Below are 22,400 nucleotides of genomic sequence, written 5' to 3' on the forward strand. Positions count from 1 at the left end.
GCCTTCAGAGCCTTCCGCCAGACAGGAGCCGCTAGAGCCTTCCGCCAGACAGAATCATACACCTGCTATGGAATCAGCAGGAGCCGACGCAGCCCATACTAGACTGGAAGCTCGGGTTCGGGACCAGAAAGAGCAGCTCCTGCGGATGGGAGCCGCCCTGCTGGAGGTGATGACTGCAATCCGAGGCTGGGGTCCGCCTCCACCGCCAGCCTCCCAGCCAGCACCATCAGCCAGCCATGGGCAGCCAGATCCGTCAGCCAGCCATGAGCAGCCAGATCCGTCAGCCAGCCATGGGCAGCCAGATCCGTCAGCCAGCCATGAGCAGCCAGATCCGTCAGCCAGCCATGAGCAGCCAGACCCGTCAGCCAGCCATGAGCAGCCAGACCCGTCAGCCAGCCATGAGCAGCCAGATCCGTCAGCCAGCCATGAGCAGCCAGATCCGTCAGCCAGCCATGAGCAGCCAGATCCGTCAGCCAGCCATGAGCAGCCAGATCCGTCAGCCAGCCATGAGCAGCCAGATCCGTCAGCCAGCCATGAGCAGCCAGATCCTTCAGCCAGCCATGAGCAGCCAGATCCGTCAGCCAGCCATGAGCAGCCAGATCCGTTAGCCAGCCATGAGCAGCCAGATCCGTCAGCCAGCCATGAGCAGCCAGATCCGTCAGCCAGCCAGGATCCGCCAGAGCCGTCCAGCCAGGATCCGCCAGAGCCGTCCAGCCAGGATCCGCCAGAGCCGTCTAGCCAGGATCCGCCAGAGCCGTCCAGCCAGGATCCGCCAGAGCCGTCCAGCCAGGATCCGCCAGAGCCGTCTAGCCAGGGTCCGCCAGAGCCGTCCAGCCAGGGTCCGCCAGAGCCGTCCAGCCAGGGTCCGCCAGAGCCGTCCAGCCTGGATCCGCCAGAGCCGTCCCGCCGGGATCCGCCAGAGCCGTCCAGCCAGGATCCGCCAGAGCCGTCTAGCCAGGATCCGCCAGAGCCGTCCAGCCAGGATCCGCCAGAGCCGTCCCGCCAGGATCCGCCAGAGCCGTCCCGCCAGGATCCGCCAGAGCCGTCCCGCCAGGATCCGCCAGAGCCGTCCCGCCAGGATCCGCCAGAGCCGTCCAGCCAGGATCCGCCAGAGCCGTCCAGCCAGGATCCGCCAGAGCCGTCCAGCCTGGATCCGCCAGAGCCGTCCCGCCAGGATCCGCCAGAGCCGTCCCGCCAGGATCCGCCAGAGCCAGCCAGCCAGGATCCGCCATCTAGTCAGGTGATGCCCCTTAGCCCGGTGCTGCCCCTTAGTCCGGTGCTGCCCTTTAGCCCGGTGCTGCCCCTTAGTCCGGTGCTGCCCCTGAGTCCGGTGCCGCCCCTTAGCCCGGTGCTGCCCCTTAGTCCTGTACTGCCCTTTAGTCCGGTACTGCCCCGTAGTCCGGTGCAGCCCCTTAGTCCGGTGCTGTCCCTTAGCCCGGTGCTGCCCCTTATCCCGGTGCTGCCCCTTATCCCGGTGCTGCCCCTTAGGCCGATGCTGCCCCTTAGTCCGGTGTTGCCCCTTAGTCCAGGTGGGGTTAGTTGGAGGGTGGTCATTGGGAGGAGGCTACCGAAGCAGGTTGTGACTGTGGTGGGGTGGGGATCACGACCGGGGCCAGAGCCGCCACCATGGACAGACGCCCACCCAGACCCTCCCCTAGTCCTGATGTTGGTGCGCCCGGAGTTCGCACCTTTAGGGGGGGGTACTGTGACACTCTGGCTCTATGGACTTTGAGAATTGAGCCAGGGTTGTTCATTTTCATGTGTTTGGGTGTATTTCATTTGGTGGTGTTGGGGATGGGTGAGTTTCATTTTGTTTGTGTCTATGGTGATTGGTCTGTGACTCCCAATCGGAGGTAACGAGTGTCAGCTGTCGGCTCGTTATCTCTGATTGGGAGCCATATATATTCTGTGTGTTTTCTCCTTTGTTTGGTGGGTTATTGTTTCTGTGTTGCTGTTAGTGTGTTTCAGTATTTTGAACTTCACGTATCGTCATTTGTTGTTTTCTTCGTGGTTGCTTTAATTAATAAAGTCATCATGTTCACTCGCAACGCTGCGCATTGGTCCGCTCCTTCAGACGATCGTGACAGTATGGGTGGTCCCGGGGATCGAACCCACTAACTTGGCGTTACATGGGAGGATCTTGTCTGTAGACCACACTATTTACCAAGAGAGTTTTCATCTATATTTTTCATAGCTGTCTATTTACCACCACAAACCAATGCTGGCATTAAGATTGCACTGAATGAGTTGTATAAGGCCATAAATCAACAGGAAAACGCTCATCCAGATGCAGCGCTCCTAGTGGCCGGGGACTTTAATGCAGGGAAACTTAAATCCGTTCTACCTAATTTCTACCAGCATGTTAAATGTGCAACCAGAGGAAAAAAAAACTCTGGACCACCTTTACTCCACACACAGAGACGCATACAAAGCTCTCCCTCGCCCTCCATTTGGCAAATCTGACCATAACTCTATCCTCCTGATTCCTGCTTATAAGCAAAAACTAAAGCAGGAAGCACCAGTGACTCGGTTAATAAAAAAGTGGTCAGATGACGCAGATGCTAAGCTACAGGACTGTTTTGCTAGCACAGACTGGAACATGTTCCGGGATTCTTCAGACAGCATTGAGGAGTACACCACATCAGTCACTGGCTTCATCAATAAGTGCATCGATGATGTCGTCCCCACAGTGACCGTACGTACATACCCCAACCAGAAGCCATGGATTACAGGAAACATCCGCACTGAGCTAAAGGGTAGAGCTGCCGCTTTCAAGGAGCGGGACTCTAACCCGGACGCTTATAAGAAATCCCGCTATGCCCTCCGACGAACCATCAAACAGGCAAAGAGTCAATACAGGACTAAGATTGAATTGTACTACACTGGCTCTGACGCTCGTCGGATGTGGCATGGCTTGAAAACTATTACAGACTACAAAGGGAAGCACAGCCGCGAGCTGCCCAGTGACACAAGCCTACCAGACGAGCTAAACCACTTCTATGCTCGCTTCGAGGCAAGCAACACTGAAGCATGCATGAGAGCACCAGCTGTTCCGGATGACTATGTGATCACGCTCTCCGTAGCCGATGTGAGTAAGACTTTTAAGCAGGTCAACATTCACAAGGCCGCAGGGCCAGACGGATTACCAGGACGTGTACTCCGAGCATGTGCTGACCAACTGGCAAGTGTCTTCACTGACATTTTCAACATGTCCCTGACTGAGTCTGTAATACCAACATGTTTCAAGCAGACCACCATAGTCCCAGTGCCCAAGGACTCTAAGATAACCTGCCTAAATGACTACTGACCCGTAGCACTGACGTCTGTAGCCATAAAGTGCTTTGAAAGGCTGGTCATGGCTCACATCAACAGCATTATCCCAGAAACCCTAGACCCACTCCAATTTGCATACCGCCCCAACAGATCCACAGATGATGCAATCTCTATTGCACTCCACACTGCCCTTTCCCACCTGGACAAGAGGAACACCTACGTGAGAATGCTATTCATTGACTACAGCTCAGCATTCAACACCATAGTGCCCCCAAAGCTCCTCACTAAGCTAAGGATCCTGGGACTAAACACCTCCCTCTGCAACTGGATCCTGGACTTCCTGACGGGCCGCCCCCAGGTGGTAAGGGTAGGTAACAACACATCTGCCACACTGATCCTCAACACGGGGACCCCTCAGGGGTGTGTGCTCAGTCCCCTCCTGTACTCCCTGTTCACCCATGACTGCATGGCCAGGCACGACTCCAAAACCATCATTAAGTTTGCCGACGACACAACAGTGGTAGGCCTGATCACCGACAACGATGAGACAGCCTATAGGGAGGAGGTCAGAGACCTGGCCTTGTGGTGCCAGGACAACAACCTCTCCCTCAACGTGACCAAGACAAAGGAGATGATTGTGGACTACAGGAAAAAAAAGAGGACTGAGCACGCCCCCATTCTCATCGACGGGGCTGTAGTGGAACAGGTTGAGAGCTTCAAGTTCCTTGGTGTCCACATCACCAACGAACTATCATGGTCCAAACACACCAAGACAGTCGGGAAGAGGGCATGACAAAGCCTATTCCCCCTCAGGAGACTGAAAAGATTTGGCATGGGTCCTCAGATCCTCAAAAAATTATACAGCTGCACCATCGAGAGCATCCTGACTGGTTGCATCACCGCCTGGTATGGCAACTGCTTGGCCTCCGACCGCAAGGCACTACAGAGGGTAGTGCGTACGGCCCAGTACATCACTGGGGCCAAGCTTCCTGCCATCCAGGACCTCTATACCAGGCGGTGTCAGAGGAAGGCCCTCAAAATTGTCAAAGACTCCAGCCACCCTAGTCATAGACTGTTCTCTCTGCTACCGCACGGCAAGCGGTACCGGAGTGCCAAGTCTAGGTCCAAAAGACTTCTCAACAGCTTCTACCCCAAGCCATAAGACTCCTGAACAGCGAATCATGGCTACCCAGACTATTTGCACTGCCCCCCCACCCCATCCTTTTACGCTGCTGCTACTCTGTTAATTATTTATGCATAGTCACTTTAACTCTACCCACACGTACATATTACTTAAACTACCTCAACTAGCCGGTGCCCCCGCACATTGACTCTGCACCGGTACCCCCCTGTATATATAGCCTCCCTACTGTTATTTTATTTTACTTCTGCTCTTTTTTTCTCAACACTTTTTTTGTTGTTGTTTTATTTTTACTTTTTTTGTTAAAAAGAAATGCACTGTTGGTTAAGGGCTGTAAGTAAGCATTTCACTGTAATGTCTGCACCTGTTGTATTCGGCGCATGTGGCCAATAAAAGTTGATTTGATTTGATTTGATTTGTTAATGATCTCAAGGCAGCTGGGACCATAGTCACCAAGAAAACAATTGGTAACACACTACGCCGTGAAGGACTGATATCCTGCAGCGCCCGCAAGGTCCCCCTCCTCAAGAAACCACATATACAGGCCCGTCTGAAGTTTGCCAATGAACATCTGAATGATTCAGAGGGGGTGAAAGTGTTGTGGTCAGATGAGACCAAAATCGAGCTCTTTGGCATCAACTCAACTCGCCGTGTTTGGAGGAGGAGGAATGCTGCCTATGACCCCAAGAACACCATCCCCACCGTCAACCATGGAGGTGGAAACATTATGCTTTGGGGGTATTTTTCTGCTAAGGGGACAGGACAACTTCACCGCACCAAAGGGACGATGGACGGGGCCACGTACCGTCAAATCTTGGGTGAGAACCTCCGTCCCTCAGCCAGGGCATTGAAAATGGGTCGTGGATGGGTATTCCAGCATGACAATGACCCAAAACACACGGCCAAGGCAACAAAGGAGTGGCTCAAGAAGACGCACATTAAGGTCCTGGAGTGGCCTAGCCAGTCTCCAGACCTTAATCCCATAGAAAATCTGTGGAGGGAGCTGAAGGTTCGAGTTGCCAAACGTCAGCCTCGAAACATAATGACTTGGAGAAGATCTGCAAAGAGGAGTGGGACAAAATCCCTCCTGAGATGTGTGCAAACCTGGTGGCCAACTACAAGAAACGTCTGACGTCTGTGATTGCCAACAAGGGTTTTGCCACCAAGTACTAAGTCATGTTTTGCAGAGGGGCAAATACTTATTTCCCTCATTAAAATGCAAATCAATTCATAACATTTTTGACATGCGTTTTTGTGGAATATTTTTGTTGTTATTCTGTCTCTCACTGTTCAAATAAACCTACCATTAAAATTATAGACTGATCATGTCTTTGTCAGTGGGCAAACATACAAAATCAGCAGGGGATAAAATACTTTTTTCCCTCACTGTAGCTGTTCACACAAAATGGCTATATATACAGTCCTGACCTACACTGAGTGAACACCTGGTCTTTCCATGACAGACTGACCAGGTGAATCCAGGTGAAAGCTATGATCCCTTATTGATGTCACCTGTTAAATCCACTTAAATATGTGTAGATGAAGGGGAGGAGACAGGTTAAAGAAGGATTTTTAAGCCTTGAGACTTCTTCGACATGGATTGTGTATGTGTGCCATTCAGAGGGTGAATGGGAAAGACAAAATATTTAAGTGTCTTTGAACAGGGTTTGGTAGAACTGCAACGCTGCTGGGTTTTTCACGCTCAACAGTTTCCCTTGTGCATCAAGAATGGCCCACCACCCAAAGGACATTCAGCCAACTTGACACAACTGTGGGAAGCATTGGCATCAACATGGACCAGCATCCCTGTGGAACGCTTTCGACACCTTGTAGAGTCCATGCCCCGACGAATTGAGGCAAAAGGGGGTGCAACTCCTAATATTTTGTCCGCTCAGTGTATATGAGCTTTACAAAACAAATCAACGTTCCACTTAACATATCTTTCAGGGTTTTTCCTGGTCCGAACTGCACACATTCTTTTGATGATGATCAGTGTCTCAGAGAGAGAGCCTGAAGCCGCTGTTTGTTTTGACTTGCTGCTCCCGTGGGCAGATGTGTCCTGGGCCAGGCAGCCTGGCAGGCAGCACTGTGCTGCTGTAGATGTAACAGCACTGATAGGCTGCTTGCTCCCTGTCAATGTCTGCCTCACTGAGCCTGAACAGACCGGATCCATACATACATCACTCTGTGATGCCCATAAAAGGCAATCTCTGGTGTCAGGAGCAAAATACCTTAAGGGCCCGAGTGCTATTTTCCTATTTTCTTCTCCAAATGCTAAGCTTATGCACTTACTCTGAGACAGTCTTTAAATGGCAACAATAAATGGCAACTGTAGGAGTCTTGTTTAGATCCCCCCTCCCCATCCCCCTGGCTCCATGCACATTGGAATGTATTGTAACATATTTGATACATCGCACAAGCATAATACACACACTGAAATATGTTGGGTACTTACGCAGTGGAAGTCTGCATGTCGTACCAGCTCTTGTTGAAGTTCTGCTTGAGCTCACTGAGTTGTGTTATACCCAGTTTGGCTTTGAGCTCCGAGTGGTGTTTCTCTTTGGAGGCCAACACTTGCCTCAGGGTGGAGATTTCTTCCTCTAACTAGAGGGATAAACATAACAAAGAGAGAAAAGAGAGACAATTAGAGAAATAGAGTAAGAGAGGGATCCTGATTTCCCCTGGGGCTCAAGTGTCCATATGCTTTATAGAGCGTTCATTTGGAATGCTCAAAAAGTGTAATATCCCAGTCCCCTTCTTTTTTTGATGAAGCCTAATATGCTACAAATGGCTACAAAAGACCCTACATACACCCTACCCAAATTATAATTATGCTGAATCAAATCAAATCAAATTTTATTTGCCACATGCGCCGAATACAACAGGTGTACATTACCGTGAAATGCTTACTTACAGCCCTTAACCAACAATGCATTTATTTCTTAATAAAAAGTAAAATAAAACAACAACAACAAAAATGTGTTGAGAAAAAGAGCAGAAGTAAAATAAAATAACAGTAGGGAGGCTATATACAGGGGGGTACCGGTGCAGAGTCAATGTACGGGGGCACCGGCTAGTTGAGGTAATTGTACATGTGGGTAGAGTTAAAGTGACTATGCATAAATAATTAACAGAGTAGCAGCAGCGTAAAAAGATGGGGTGGGGGGGCAGTGCAAATAGTCCGGGTAGCCATGATTAGCTGTTCAGGAGTCTTATGGCTTGGGGGTAGAAGCTGTTGAGAAGTATTTTGGACCTAGACTTGGCGCTCCGGTACCGCTTGCCGTGCGGTAGCAGAGAGAACAGTCTATGACTAGGGTGGCTGGAGTCTTCGACAATTTTGAGGGCCTTCCTCTGACACCACCTGGTATTGAGGTCCTGGATGGCAGGAAGCTTGGCCCCAGTGATGTACTGTGCCGTACGCACTACCCTCATAATCATAATCATAATATGAAACGAGCTCTGCCGATAGAGCTGCCAAGATTTACATAACTCATAATGCCCTCTACTTCCGCTCCTATTTTCCATTTAGTATATCTTCTCCCATTGTCCAACACAGTCTGCCCATGTGAGATAGATAAGTGTACCAACTTTTTTGCCATCTTTTGCTTATTTGGATGGACAAAATGAAGATTTATTAAATCCAACTCAATCAACATACCAAGCTAAACATTGAAAACAGATCAGTGAAAAGTGCTGATGAGAGTGACTACCTTTGTGAGTTCACTCAATATTTCCTCCCTCTCTTCATCAGTCATAGTGTTGTTGAGGTCCACATCTGACACCATCTCTTCATCTACTTCTGTTAGAGGCTCTGAGTCCAACAGACCTGAGGAGAGACAAGGATGGAGGATTAAAAACAAAACAAACTCTCCAAAAGTTAGGAAACTACAAACTCGCATATGGTGGACATAGACAATCAAGTCATGGCTAGAAACTAAGGCACCCTGCTGTCAAATGATCTAACTAGAAGAGATGAGTAGGCTACAGCAAGGCAGATCCACCAATCTGTTGCCATAGTAACACAGCCACAGTACAGCCAGAATGAACTATATCAATGGCCTGCATCATTGTGACAATGGCAATATACCCAACATAGTTTAACAACCACCTTTAGACCCAGTGACTGCAATACTCTACACTAGAGCTTCCATTTCCAAGCCAATTTATATTTAAAGCTACGATACAGTATCTTCTGGATAGTTTAGAGAAAAGTCATGCTAACCCGTTCCAGAAGGCCACCAGTTGTCTATTAGAAATTATACAATGGGAGGGTCTAATCCTGGATGCTGATTGGTTAAAACTGCATTCCAGCCGGCATCTATTCCACAAGTTACCACCAGCTAAAGCTATGACGTAGAAATGCCTATTTACTCTGTTCCATCTCACTCCGCAATCCACTGTCTCATCAGCCCAGCCAGGCAATTTATAAACTTGATCTCAACTATAAAAAGCATATAGACATTATCTCCCATTTCTTTTAGAATAGCATTTGGTTTTCAACAGCGGAGATTTGTATAAACCTTGCTGTCTGTCTCTCCGACATTTGCAACATTGTTTCAATATTGAAATTCTATCTCCAGCTGTCCCATAGTAATGAATGTGTCGGGAGTCGGGACGAGACAGACAGGCAGACAGCTTTTCTCAGCCAGTCAAAATCATGAATCAGCTGGCATAATTTTTATGGATATATACAAAGAAATGTCAATAGAAAACAGGTAAAACAAAATGCAGCTAGTTTGCAGACTTTCCATCTTCAGTTTGAAGTGATTGTGTTAGCTGTGTTGTTGGCTAGCTCCTGCTCTGAACAACAGTGTCCTGATGAAAGAGCAAATTTTCTATGCCAGGCTAAATTGTGCATCATTAGCTCATTGTTATGGATGTATCCAAATAAATGTCACTAGGAAACAGCTTAAACAAACACAAATTAAGCTACTTTGCTGTTATTCTGGCTGCACTGTTTGACGTGACTGTAAGTTAGCAGTAGTTGGCTAGCTAGCAAGCAAGGGATAAGAACGTTGCCAGCCAGTATGGCAAAGGAACATTAGAAACAAACGACTGGGTCGCGTCCATAGATACAGAACAAAAATACTTAACAACTGGGGGCGCGTCTCTGGCAACCGAACCGAAACGATAGAACGAACGACCAGCCAGCTTGGGTAGCAACCTTAGGTTTGTGTCGGGGCTATATCTCATGGAAGGATGAAAGTATGAATAAATTCATCAAAAGAATGTTTTTTTTAATGAAAATATGTCAATCATTATTTGAATATGTTGGTAACCTGTTGTATAAAAGTGATAATGCCCTCGAAGCCGGTGTTTGGAGTATATACAGTGGCTTGCGGAAGTATTCGCCCCCCTTGGCATCTTTCCTATTTTGTTGCCTTACAACCTGGATTTAAAATTGATTTTTTGGGGGTTTGTATCATTTGATTTACACAACATGCCTATGACTTTGAAGATGCAAAATATTTTTGGGGGTGAAACAAACAAGAAATAAGAAAAAAAAAAACGAAAACTTGAGCATGCATAACTATTCACCCCCCCAAAGTCAATACTTTGTAGAGGCACCTTCTGCAGCAATTACAGCTGCAAGTCTCTTGGGGTATGTCTCTATAAGCTTGGCACATCTAGCCACTGGGATTTTTGCCCATTCATCAAGGCAAAACTGCTCCAGCTCCTTCAAGTTGGATGGTTTCCGCTGGTGTACAGCAATCTTTAAGTCATACCACAGATTCTGAATTGGATTGAGGTCTGGGCTTTGACTAGGCCATTCCAAGACATTTAAATGTTTCCCCTTAAACCACTCGAGGTTCCTTTAGCAGTATGCTTAGGGTCATTGCCTTTTGGCGAAGACCAAACGTGTTTGCTTATTTTTTTCTTTAAGCAATGGCTTTTTTCTGGCCACTATTCTGTAAAGCCCAGCTCTGTGGAGTGTACGGCTTAAAGTGGTCCTATGGACAGATACTCCAATCTCCGCTGTGGAGCTTTGCAGCCCCTTCAGGGTTATCTTTGGTCTCTTTGTTGCCTCTCTGATTAATGCCCTCCTTGCCTGGTCCATTAGTTTTGGTGGGTGGACCTCTCTTGGCAGGTTTGTTGTGGTGCCATATTCTTTCAATTTTTTTATAATGGATTTAATGGTGCTCTGTGGGATGTTCAAAGTTTCGGATATTTTTTTATAACCCAACCCTGATCTGTACTTCTCCACAACTTTGTCCCTGACCTGTTTGGAGAGCTCCTTGGTCTTCATGGTGCTGCTTGCTTGGTGGTGCCCCTTGCTTAGTGGTGTTGTAGACTCTGGGGCCTTTCAGAACATGTGTATATATACTGAGATCATGTGACACTTAAATAAAGTCCACCTGTGTGCAATCTAACTAATTATGTGACTTCTGAAGGTAATTGGTTGCACCAGATCTTATTTAGGGGCTTCATAGCAAAGGGGGTGAATACATATCCACGCACCACTTTTCCGTTATTTATTTTTTCGAATTCTTTGAAACAAGTAATTTTTTTCATTTCACTTCACCAATTTTGACTATTTTGTGTATGTCCATTACATGAAATACAAATACAAAACCATTTAAATTACAGGTTGTAATGCAACAAAATAGGAAAAACGCCAAGGGGGATGAATACTTTTGCAAGGCACTGTATTGCCACGGTTTGTCAGCCCGAGACGAACAGCAATATATCCTCCAAACACCGGCATCTCGGGCATTATCACTTAATGAACCGTCCTGGATGTTGTTTCTTATCTATTTCTACTAAAATAAAAAAAGGTAAATAGGTCTGACTAACAGTGTATAACTAAATAGGAGCACAAATCTATTGTTTATTGTAATTCTTTCTGGAACTGAATAGTGATCTAATTACATGATAATAAGTGTGTGTGTGTGGGTGCATGCATCTGTGCGTGTGTGCGTTTACAGTTACAATACAAGCTAAACCAGACAAACAAAATAACCCTTCCTGGTACGTGAAGCACTGAGTATCTGGTCAATATCTGCAGCCCTGCTCAAAACGACTGACGCACAGACTGATTAAGTAATGGCCAAAGCCCTGACATGGTGTTCCCTCGGCAGATTAGATCAGCCATTAATCTGTCCCTACTACCATTAGTCTTTTATAACTGCATAACAAGTACAGTAAAGAGACTGTGGCTGTGCATTCAATACAAGGCTACAGTAATACACCTGGCAATGTAAACTGAATAGAAATCCCAACTCACACTAATCCCAAGGGTGAAAAGCTCTGAACTTTTGATAGTATTTCAACCCCCAGCAACATAAAGCCAGGACTTAACTACATAATATGACATCTAAACTTAAGGGATGTTATTGAGCAGCGACCAGTCTCCTAAGATGATGCTAGCTAGCAGATGTTTTTGTCCAGACAAAGTGGACAACAAACAAACAGGAGTCATGTCTTTGAGGCATGGCTTCTCATTACATCTGCAGATGAATGGAGTGGCGTGGCACAGAGCTTGTGATGCAGTTTGGCCACATAACCCAATAACAGAAAGGAAGGCTGTGCTGGGGAACGGAGTCCAATACTTTTTCATAAGAAGCCTTTGGAGCCGTTCCCTTTATTTGGAGCCTGATCATGTAAATCAAATCACATTTTATTTGTCACATACACGTGTTTAGTAGATGTTATTGCGGGTGTAGCGAAATGCATGTGCTTCTAGCTCCGACAGTGCAGTGTCACGGATTCTGCCGAGACTGCTCCTCCTCCTGGTTCGGGCAGGCTTCGGCGTTCGCCGTCCCCGGAGTACTAGCTGCCACCGCTCCATGTTTCTTGGTGTGATTGCTTTCGTCTGTCTTTTACACCTGTGTCCGTTTGTGTGCTGATTACTTGTCCTATAAGTTCCTTGTTTTGCTTAGGTTAGATTGTGTGTTGTTTTTCGCCTGTCCATTGTGCTGCGTGTTTTGTACCTGTTTTCTTGTTTATTTGTTTTACGCACAGTTTGCGTATTTGCTCGCCTCTGTTTATTGTTGAGGCCGTTCTCTGTATTTTTGCCTATTGGTAAACTTCAGTCAACTTTGTTGGACTAGCTTCGGTGTCCTGCGCCTGACTTTCACACACCTTACACCTCAGCTCTTGACAGAACAACACACCATCATGGAGTCAGCAGGAGCAGTGGCGGCACCCAAGTCGCTGGAGGATCGGATCAGCGATCAAGACACCATGATCCGGCAACTTGGGGCCGCCATGAACGAGGTGTCCAACACTCTGCGCCGGTTGGTGACTGGAGAGGTGCCCACGCCTTCTCACACCATCCCATCACCAACGGCCAGTCCTCCTCTCTCAGCACCGGAACCCAGTGGCATACGGCTCTCGCTCCCGAGGGCATATGACGGTTCTGCAGCCGGGTGTCAGGGGTTCCTCCTGCAGGTGGAACTCTACCTGGCTACCATACACCCAGCGCCCTCGGGGTACGAGAGCGTCTCCGCCCTCATCTCCTGTCTATCCGGCAAGGCGTTGGAGTGGGCCAACGCCGAATGGAGGGGAATAGACGCCGCTACCATCACCTACGCGGAGTTCTCCCGCCGCTTCAGGGCTGTCTTCGATCACCCACCTGAGGGGAAGGCGGCGGGGGAGCGTCTGTTCCACCTCCGACAGGGGAAGAGGAGCGCACAGGAGTTCGCCCTGGAGTTCCGGACTCTAGCGCCGGATGCGGGGTGGAATGAGAGGGCCCTCATCGACCATTACCGGTGTAGCCTACGAGAGGACGTTCGTCGTGAGCTGGCCTGCAGGGACACCAACCTAACCTTCGACCAGTTGGTAGACATCTCCATCCGTCTCGACACCCTGCTGGCTACCCGCGGACGTCCCGAGTGGGGGTCGTCCATTCCACCCTCCAGCACTTCCGAGCCGATTCCCATGGAGCTCGGGGGTGCTGGCGCTAGAGAGAGGAGGAGAGAGAACCCGAGGGGGGCCATCCCCTGCACCAACTGTGGCCGTGGAGGACACACCGCGGCCAGGTGCTGGGGAGGGTCTCCTGGGAGAGGGGACAACAGGTCACGCACTGGGGAGTCATTTCAGGTGAGTAGGCGCCCCACTTACCCAGAGCTCTCTGTTGGTCACATGAGTATACCTGTGAGATTTCCACAGGTGGCACCTCATTCCCAGCATAAGGCGCTAGTAGATTCAGGCGCAGCTGGGAATTTTGTTGATCGTGCATTTTGTTATAAGTTAGGAATTCCCCTTCGGCCGGTAGAAGCCCCCTTTCCTGTTCACGCCCTAGACAGCCGGCCGTTGGGGTCGGGGCTGATCAGAGAAGTCACAGCACCACTTAAGATGACGACGCAGGGGGGTCATGAGGAGACCATTCAGTTTTATCTGATTGACTCTCCTGCGTATCCCGTGGTGCTGGGGCTTCCCTGGTTAAGCACCCATGATCCTACCATTGCGTGGCAACAGAGGGCTCTTATGGAGTGGTCTGCCCAGTGTGTAGGGAGATGTCTAGGTGTTTCCTTAGGGGCGACCTCGGTAGAGAGTCCGAACCAAGTGCCCGCAATGCGCATTCCCCCTGAGTATGAGGATTTAGCACTTGTGTTCAGTAAAACGAGGGCTACACGGCTACCACCTCATAGACAGGGGGATTGTGCGATAGATCTCCAAACAGGAGCGGCACTTCCGCGGAGCCGTGTGTATCCACTGTCTCAAGAGGAGACAGCGGCTATGGAAACTTACATAGCCGAGTCCTTGGCACAGGGATACATAGGGTCCTCCACTTCCCCGGTTTCCTCGAGTTTCTTCTTTGTGAAGAAGAAGGACGGGGGTTTGCGCCCGTGTATTGACTATCGTAGTCTCAATCAGATCACGGTTAAGTACAGTTACCCTCTTCCACTGATTGCGACTATGACAGAATCATTACGCGGAGCGCAGTTCTTCACAAAGTTGGATCTCAGGAGCGCGTACAATCTGGTACGCATTAGGGAGGGGGATGAATGGAAGACCGCATTTAGCACCACCTCGGGTCATTACGAGTATCTCGTCATGCCATACGGGTTAATGAATGCTCCTTCAGTCTTCCAATCCTTTGTTGACGAGATTTTCCGGGACATGCATGGGCAGGGTGTGGTAGTATACATCGACGACATCCTAGTGTACTCTTCCACACGAGCCGAGCATGTAGCCCTGGTGCGCCGAGTGTTGAGAAGACTGTTGGAGCATGACTTGTATGTCAAGGCAGAGAAATGCCTGTTCTTCCAGGAGTCCGTCTCCTTTTTGGGTTATCGGTTGTCCGCGTCTGGTGTGGAGATAGAGGTAGACCGTGTGTCGGCCGTGCGTAATTGGCAAACTCCAACCACTGTCAAAGAGGTGCAGCAGTTCTTGGGTTTTGCTAATTACTACCGGAGGTTTATCCGGGGCTTTGGACAGGTTGCAGCTCCCATTACGTCCTTGCTAAAGGGGGGTCCGGTTCGGTTGCAGTGGTCAGCTGAGGCGGACAGGGCATTTGCCAAGCTGAAGAACCTGTTCACCTCGGCCCCAGTGCTGGTGCATCCGGATCCCTCTTTACCATTCCAAGTAGAGGTAGACGCGTCCGAGGCCGGCATAGGGGCAGTCCTGTCACAACGGTCCGGCACGCCACCTAAGCTCCGCCCCTGTGCGTTCTACTCCAAGAAGCTCAGCTCGGCAGAGCGAAATTATGACGTTGGGGACAGGGAGCTGTTAGCTGTAGTCCAGGCCCTAAAGGTGTGGAGGCATTGGCTTGAGGGGGCTCAACACCCTTTCCTCATTCTGACTGATCACCGTAACCTGGAGTACATCAGGGCAGCTAGGAGATTGAACCCTCGTCAGGCTAGGTGGAACATGTTCCTGACCCGGTTTGTTTTTAAGATCACATACATCCCAGGGTCCCAGAACGGTAAGGCAGACGCCCTGTCCCGGCGGTATGACACAGAGGAGAGGTCCATTGAGCCTACTTCCATACTGCCGGAGTCTTGTTTGGTGGCTCCGGTGGTGTGGGAGGTCGATGCGGAAATCGAGCGGGCACTGCGTACCGACCCTACTCCCCCCGAGTGTCCTGTGGGACGGACGTACGTCCCGCTCGATGTTCGTGATCGTCTGATTTATTGGGCTCATACATCACCCTCCTCTGGACATCCAGGTATTGGCCGGACAGTGCACTGCCTTAGCGTGAAATATTGGTGGCCAACGTTAGCTAGGGATGTGAGGGTTTATGTCTCCTCCTGCTCGGTGTGCGCCCAGTGTAAGGCGCCTAGACATTTGCCCAGGGGTAAGTTACATCCCCTGCCCGTTCCACAACGACCATGGTCCCACCTATCGGTGGATTTTGTGACCGACCTACCCCCATCCCAGGGGAATACCACCATTTTGGTCGTTGTGGATCGGTTTTCCAAGGCCTGTCGTCTCCTCCCAATGCCGGGTCTCCCTACTGCCCTACAGACCGCTGAGGCCCTATTTACCCATGTGTTCCGGCACTATGGGGTCCCCGAGGATATTGTGTCTGACCGAGGTCCCCAGTTCACCTCCAGAGTTTGGGGGGCGTTCATGGAACGCTTGGGGGTCTCGGTAAGCCTTACCTCGGGGTACCACCCAGAGAGCAATGGGCAGGTTGAACGTGTCAACCAGGATGTGGGTAGGTTTCTGAGGTCCTATTGCCGGGACCGGCCGGAGGAGTGGTCTAGGTTCATCCCCTGGGCAGAGATGGCCCAGAACTCTCTCCGCCACTCCTCCACCAATTTAATACCTTTCCAGTGTGTTTTAGGTTATCAGCCGGTCCTGGCACCATGGCACGAGAGCCAGATCGAGGCCCCTGCGGTGGACGAGTGGATTCGGCGCTCGGAGGAGACGTGGGACGCTGCCCATGTCCATCTGCAGCATGCCATCCGTCAACAAAAGGCGAGCGCCGATCGCCACCGCAGTGAGGGACCGGTGTACGCACCGGGAGATCGAGTCTGGCTCTCGACTCAAAACCTGCCCCTCCGCCTGCCCTGCCGGAAGCTGGGTCGGCGGTTTGTGGGGCCCTTTAAAGTCCTGAGAAGGTTGAACGAGGTGTGTTACAGGTTACAACTGCCTATTGAGTACAAGAATATTAACCCCTCGTTCCATGTGTCTCTTCTCAGGCCGGTGGTAGCTGGCCCACTCCAAGAAGATGAGATAGGAGAGACCCCTCCGCCCCCTTTGGACATCGAGGGGGTCCCGGCGTACAGGGTCCGGACCATCTTGGACTCGAGGCGCCGGATGAGTGGTCTCCAGTATCTCGTGGAGTGGGAGGGGTACGGTCCGGAGGAACGGTGCTGGGTGCCTAGGAGGGACATCCTAGATCCGTCCCTCCTGACTGAGTTCCACCGTGGGCATCCCACGCGCCCGGGTCCGCGTCCTCCTGGCCGTCCCCGAGGCCGGGGTCGGCGTCAAGGGGGGGGTACTGTCACGGATTCTGCCGAGACTGCTCCTCCTCCTGGTTCGGGCAGGCTTCGGCGTTCGCCGTCCCCGGAGTACTAGCTGCCACCGCTCCATGTTTCTTGGTGTGATTGCTTTCGTCTGTCTTTTACACCTGTGTCCGTTTGTGTGCTGATTACTTGTCCTATAAGTTCCTTGTTTTGCTTAGGTTAGATTGTGTGTTGTTTTTCGCCTGTCCATTGTGCTGCGTGTTTTGTACCTGTTTTCTTGTTTATTTGTTTTACGCACAGTTTGCGTATTTGCTCGCCTCTGTTTATTGTTGAGGCCGTTCTCTGTATTTTTGCCTATTGGTAAACTTCAGTAAACTTTGTTGGACTAGCTTCGGTGTCCTGCGCCTGACTTCCACACACCTTACACCTCAGCTCTTGACATGCAGTAATATCTAACAATTTCACAACATATACCCAATACACACAAATCTAAGTAAGGAATGGAATTAAGAATATATACATATATGGACGAGCAATGACAGAGTGGCATGGACTAAGATACAGTAGAATATTATAGAATACAGTATATACATATGAGATGAGTAATGCAAGATATGTAAACATTATTCAAGTGTAGCCTTCCACAGTATGCACTGCAGCTCTCCTTGTGAATCACTCTTCAGCTCTACTTGTAATAGTCAATATATTTCAGGGCACAATATAACTAAACTCAGCATTGTATGGTCATTCGATTTACCTCATTAGTTTTCTACTGACAGTAGTTTTCTACTGACACCTCGCTCATCTGAAATGGGAAAGTATTCAGTATGCTTTGAACAGCTGTTTCTATCTTTTCACTGTGAAAAGGTAGGCCCACCGTAGGGGTACTGTATGTTGCTTAGCAACTTGTCATGCAGACGTGCAAACCTAATCATCTCATTGATTAAATCCTTTTGTTGTCCTTAAGACATGTCAATCCTTCAACACCGGGGACACTCAATTTAAATCTGCCAATTTAGAGGGCTTGTGTTTGTGTTGCCTGTGTGAGGTTCTGCGTCCATTAGCATTGTTCCTGCGGCCCTGAAAGAGGTCCCTGCTGTACATACATTAACATTTTCTCATGTTCATTAAATAATCAATATGGCAATCAATATGAAAGAGCACAAAAATAACAGGAAACCATGCAGCCGGGATGTCATTGGAGTCGATGGGCTCTGACTTTCCTCTTGACTCCCTGGCAGCCTGTCATCTGAATATCACATTGCTGTAGCACCACATGGCTCAAAAACCTCACCCCACCCCTGCCTCAGTCTGATTTAATTGAGCACCACATACAGTCACTGCCCAAATTATTGGCACCCTTGATAAAGATTAACAAAGACTACTATAAAATAAATAATTCAAATACTGAGCTACAGTAACTTCGGAAAGTATTCAGACCCCTTGACTTTTTCCACATTTTGCTACATTACAGCCTTATTCTAAAATGGATTAAATCGTTTTTTAACTCATCAATCTACACACAATACCCCATAATGACAATGCTCATTTATATATATATATATTTTTTGAAATATGACATTTACATAAGTATTTGGCAGCAATTACAGCCTCGAGTCTTCTGTAGCTCAGCTGGTAGAGCACGGCGCTTGTAACGCCAAGGTAGTGGGTTCGATCCCCGGGACCACCCATACACAAAAAATGTATGCACGCATGACTGTAAGTCGCTTTGGATAAAAGCGTCTGCTAAATGGCATATTATTATTATTATTATTCTTGGGTACGACGCTACAAGCTTGGCACACCTGTATTTGGGAGTTTCTCCCATTCTTCTCTGCAGATCCTCTCAAGCTCAGTCAGGTTGGATGGGGAGCGTTGCTGCAAAGCTATTTTCAGGTCTCTCCAGAGATGTTTGATCGGGTTCAAATCCGAGCTCTGGCCGGTCCACTCAAGGACATTCAGAGACTTGTCCCGAAGCCACTCCTGTGCCGTCTTGACTGTGTGCTTAGGGTCGTTGTCCTGTTGGAAGGTTAACCTTCGCCCCAGTCTGAGGTCCTGAGCGCTCTGGAGCAGGTTTTCATCAAAGATCTCTCTGTACTTTGCTCCGTTCATCTTTGCCTCGATCCTGACTAGTCTCCCAGTCCCTGCCACTGAAAAACATCCCCACAGCATGATGCTGCCACCACCATGCTTCACCGTAGGGATGGTGCCAGGTTTCCTCCAGATATTTGAACGCTTGGCATTCAGGCCAAAGAGTTCAATCTTGGTTTCATCAGACCAGAGAATCTTGTTTCTCATGGTCTGAGAGTCTTTAGGTGCCTTTTGGCAAACTCCAAGTGGACTCTCATGTGCCTTTTACTGAGGAGTGCCTTCCGTCTGGCCACTCTACCATAAAGGCCTGATTGGTGGAGTGCTGCAGAGATGGTAGTCCTTCTGGAAAATTCTTCCATCTCCACAGAGGAACTCTAGAGCTCAGTCAGAGTGATCATCGGGTTCTTGGTCACCTCCCTGACCAAGGCCCTTCTCCCCCGATTGCTCAGTTTGGCCGGGCGGCCAGCTCTAGGAAGAGTCTTGGTGGTTCCACACCAAGACTCTTCCTAGAGCTGGGGTATGGGGTATTGTGTGTAGATTGATGAGGAAAATGTTTTATTTTTAATAAATTTTAGAATCTGGCTGTAACAGAACAAAATGTGGAAAAAGGGAAGGGGTTTGAATACTTTCATTTTATTTATTTATTATATTCTCTTATACTAATACAATTACTCAGAGAAATAGATTTTGTTCATCAAGTAATCATTTATTTTTCTACAAAATAATGGATGTCAAAATTATTGGTGCCACTGTTTTCAATACTTTGTGCACCCTCCCCTTGCGAGGATAACGGCACTGAGATTGGAATACACATTTGGAGGGATAGATCATTAGACCATTCCTCCATACAGAATCTTTCCAGATATCCTTCGTCTGCACTTATGGACTGCCCTCTTCAATTCAAACCACACGTTTTCAATGTGGTTCAAGTCCGGAGACTCAAACTAGATTTGTCAAATGCTTTGTAAACAACAGGTTAGACTAACAGTGAAATGCTTACTTACTTCCCAACAATGCAGAGAAATCTTTTGAAATAATAGAAAAATACACAATGAGTAACGATAACTTGGCTATAAACACAGGGTAAGTACCGAGTTGATGTGCAGGGGTACGAGGTAATTGAGGTATATATGTACATATAGGTAGGGGATGATGGTGTTGACATGAGTCAAGACCAACCTTTGAAAGCATTTCATGGCTACAGATGTAAGTGCTACGGGGCGATAGTCATTTAGGCAGGTTACCTTGGCATTCTTGGGCACAGGGACTATGGGGGTCTGCTTGAAACATGTAGGTATTACAGACTGGGTCAGGGAGAGGTTGAAAATGTCAGTGAAGATACTCGCCAGCTGGTCAGCGCATGCTCTGAGTACACGTCCTGGTAATCCATCTGGCTCTGCGGCCTTGTGAATGTGTACCTGTTTAAAGGTCTTACTCACATAGGCTACGAAGAGTGAGATCACACAGTCGTCCGTAACAGCTGGTGCTCTCATGCATGGTTCAGTGGCGCTTGCCTCGAAGCATAGAAGGCATTTAGCTCTTTTGGTAGGCTCACGTCACTGGGCAGCTTACTGATACCCTCTCCTCTCTTGCCTTACACAGATAGCGATAGTACTGTCATCTCCTCATGGACTATTATCACCATTCTAACTCATTGATGTTTAATGAGTTTACGTATGCAGTAAAATTACCTGCATTGTGTATTGACTGAAGAAACAAATCCTGTAAGCTTAACGAAGTGTGTCAGACTGAACCTGCAGCCAACATAACCGGAAGCGTTACTGTAAATCCCCAATCCCCTTACCAATGAGATAGCTCTTAACCACGGTAAATAAAATGGATCAGTTAGTAAATAAACAGAGGTTATATGGAAATTGGTTCCAATTTTTGCTTCTGTTTTAGACAGTAATCTCGGCCTGTTACATAATTTCTGACCTAGCTATAGTAGTGGGATTTCCCTCAAGTATTATCTAACTAGATTTACCACAGTCCTTCGCCTCAGCCAGAGCAGAATTAAGCAGTGGTGATAGCTAGCTCAAGTCAAAGATGCCATTTCAGATAGTCCTTTGACTGCAACGTCATCAAATGGTTGCTCGCAAACTCATTAGGTGAATTAACACTGTCAGGGGTGTTTTTATCCAATTGGGGGAGGGTGGTGAGAGTGAGTGCAGTCATTCATTCACTCACAATAGAGAGACTTAAAACATGAATCAGGAATACTGCATTACTCCAGTCAGAAGGAACACATCACAGGAACATTCCTGTGAAGGGCAGCCAGGTAATCAGAGAAGCAGCATACCTGTCCTGAGATGTCCTTGTCCTCTTTCTTCATTTGGTAGCAGAAATGAGGGGGAAATATTATGTTAATTTGATTAAATTATTAATAATTGATCAGATATACACTAAGTGTACAAAACATTAGGAACACCTGCTAATATAGACTGACCAGGTGAAAGCTATGATCCCTTATTGATGTCACTTGTAAAATCCTCTTCAATCCGTGTAGATGAAGGGGAGGAGATGGGTTAAAGAATGATTTTGAAGCCTTGAGACAATTGAGACATGGATTGTGTATGTGTGCCATTCAGAGGGTGAATGGGCTAGACAAAAGATTGAAGTGCCTTTGAACAGGGTATGGTAGTAGGTGCCAGGAGCACCGGTTTGAGTTAGAGAACGACTGATAATCGGCCAGGCCTTGAGTCATTCAGACAGAATGTGCATCCTCGTTTCATATTTTTTCCTACCCGCGCTCTCCTTGTTAGATATTATGCACATTTATTGCTTGGTAGCCATTGAGCTAGTTCTCATAGTAGCAGTAAACAGCACCAAGTATTATGAGCGATGGAGAGAGATGTGAAAGGGTGCCGAGTTACAGCCATCGCTCTATCCAATCGTAGCAGTAGGATCAATTTTCAACTCGCCCATTTCTTGACCGATAGCTGAACTAACCAATTGAGTTGTTTCGAATTTCATCCTGGCAGCTAAGTTGTTTAGAGATGCGTCCTGGAGGCTGAAAAAATAATACCTTTTCCCGATGAAGGAAAATGACAAAAAATACTAGTTTCATAAGCATCCGTGATCACAAATCATGACGTTACGTTGGATCCATTTGCATTGAATAGATATTCTCAAACTAACAGCAGTGCTTATATGATGTCCTTCCATACTGGCGTGACATGCTTGAGTGATACTTTTATGCAAATGTTGTTGATCAGTAGGCTAATATAAGTCCCAAATAGAAGGCAAACAGATTGTTTGTAATCTGTAGCACAAAAGACTCCACAGATCAGCCCAAATATACTTTTAAATATACTTAAGTATCAAAAGTAAAAGTATAAATAATTTCAGATTCCTTATATTAAGCAAACCAGATGGTACTATTGTCTTTTAATTCTTTATTTTTTTTAAGATAGCCAGGGGCACACTCCAACACAGACATCATTTACAAACTAAGCATGTGTGTTTGGGGAATCCGCCAGCTCAGAGGAAGTAGGGCCAGGGATATTCTCTTGATAAGTGTGTGAATTTGAACATTT

At 48.1% G+C, this 22,400-nt stretch overlaps 1 protein-coding gene across 2 annotated transcripts in view; it reads right to left on the reverse strand.

Annotated features, from left to right (window-relative positions):
* Window positions 1–22,400, reverse strand: part of LOC311108782 (tumor protein D53 homolog) — a 57,200-nt gene that overhangs the window by 24,699 nt on the left and 10,101 nt on the right. For both annotated transcript variants that reach the window (XM_084151529.1, XM_084151530.1), the window contains exons 2-3: window positions 8,125–8,240; window positions 6,870–7,018 (exon numbers count right to left, since the gene is read on the reverse strand). In XM_084151529.1, the coding sequence (XP_084007655.1) occupies window positions 6,870–7,018; window positions 8,125–8,240 (265 nt within the window). The remainder of the gene's footprint in view (window positions 1–6,869; window positions 7,019–8,124; window positions 8,241–22,400) is intronic.

Source organism: Coregonus lavaretus, assembly GCF_964263955.1.
Source record: "Coregonus lavaretus genome assembly, chromosome: 33".
Lineage (NCBI taxonomy): Eukaryota > Metazoa > Chordata > Actinopteri > Salmoniformes > Salmonidae > Coregonus > Coregonus lavaretus.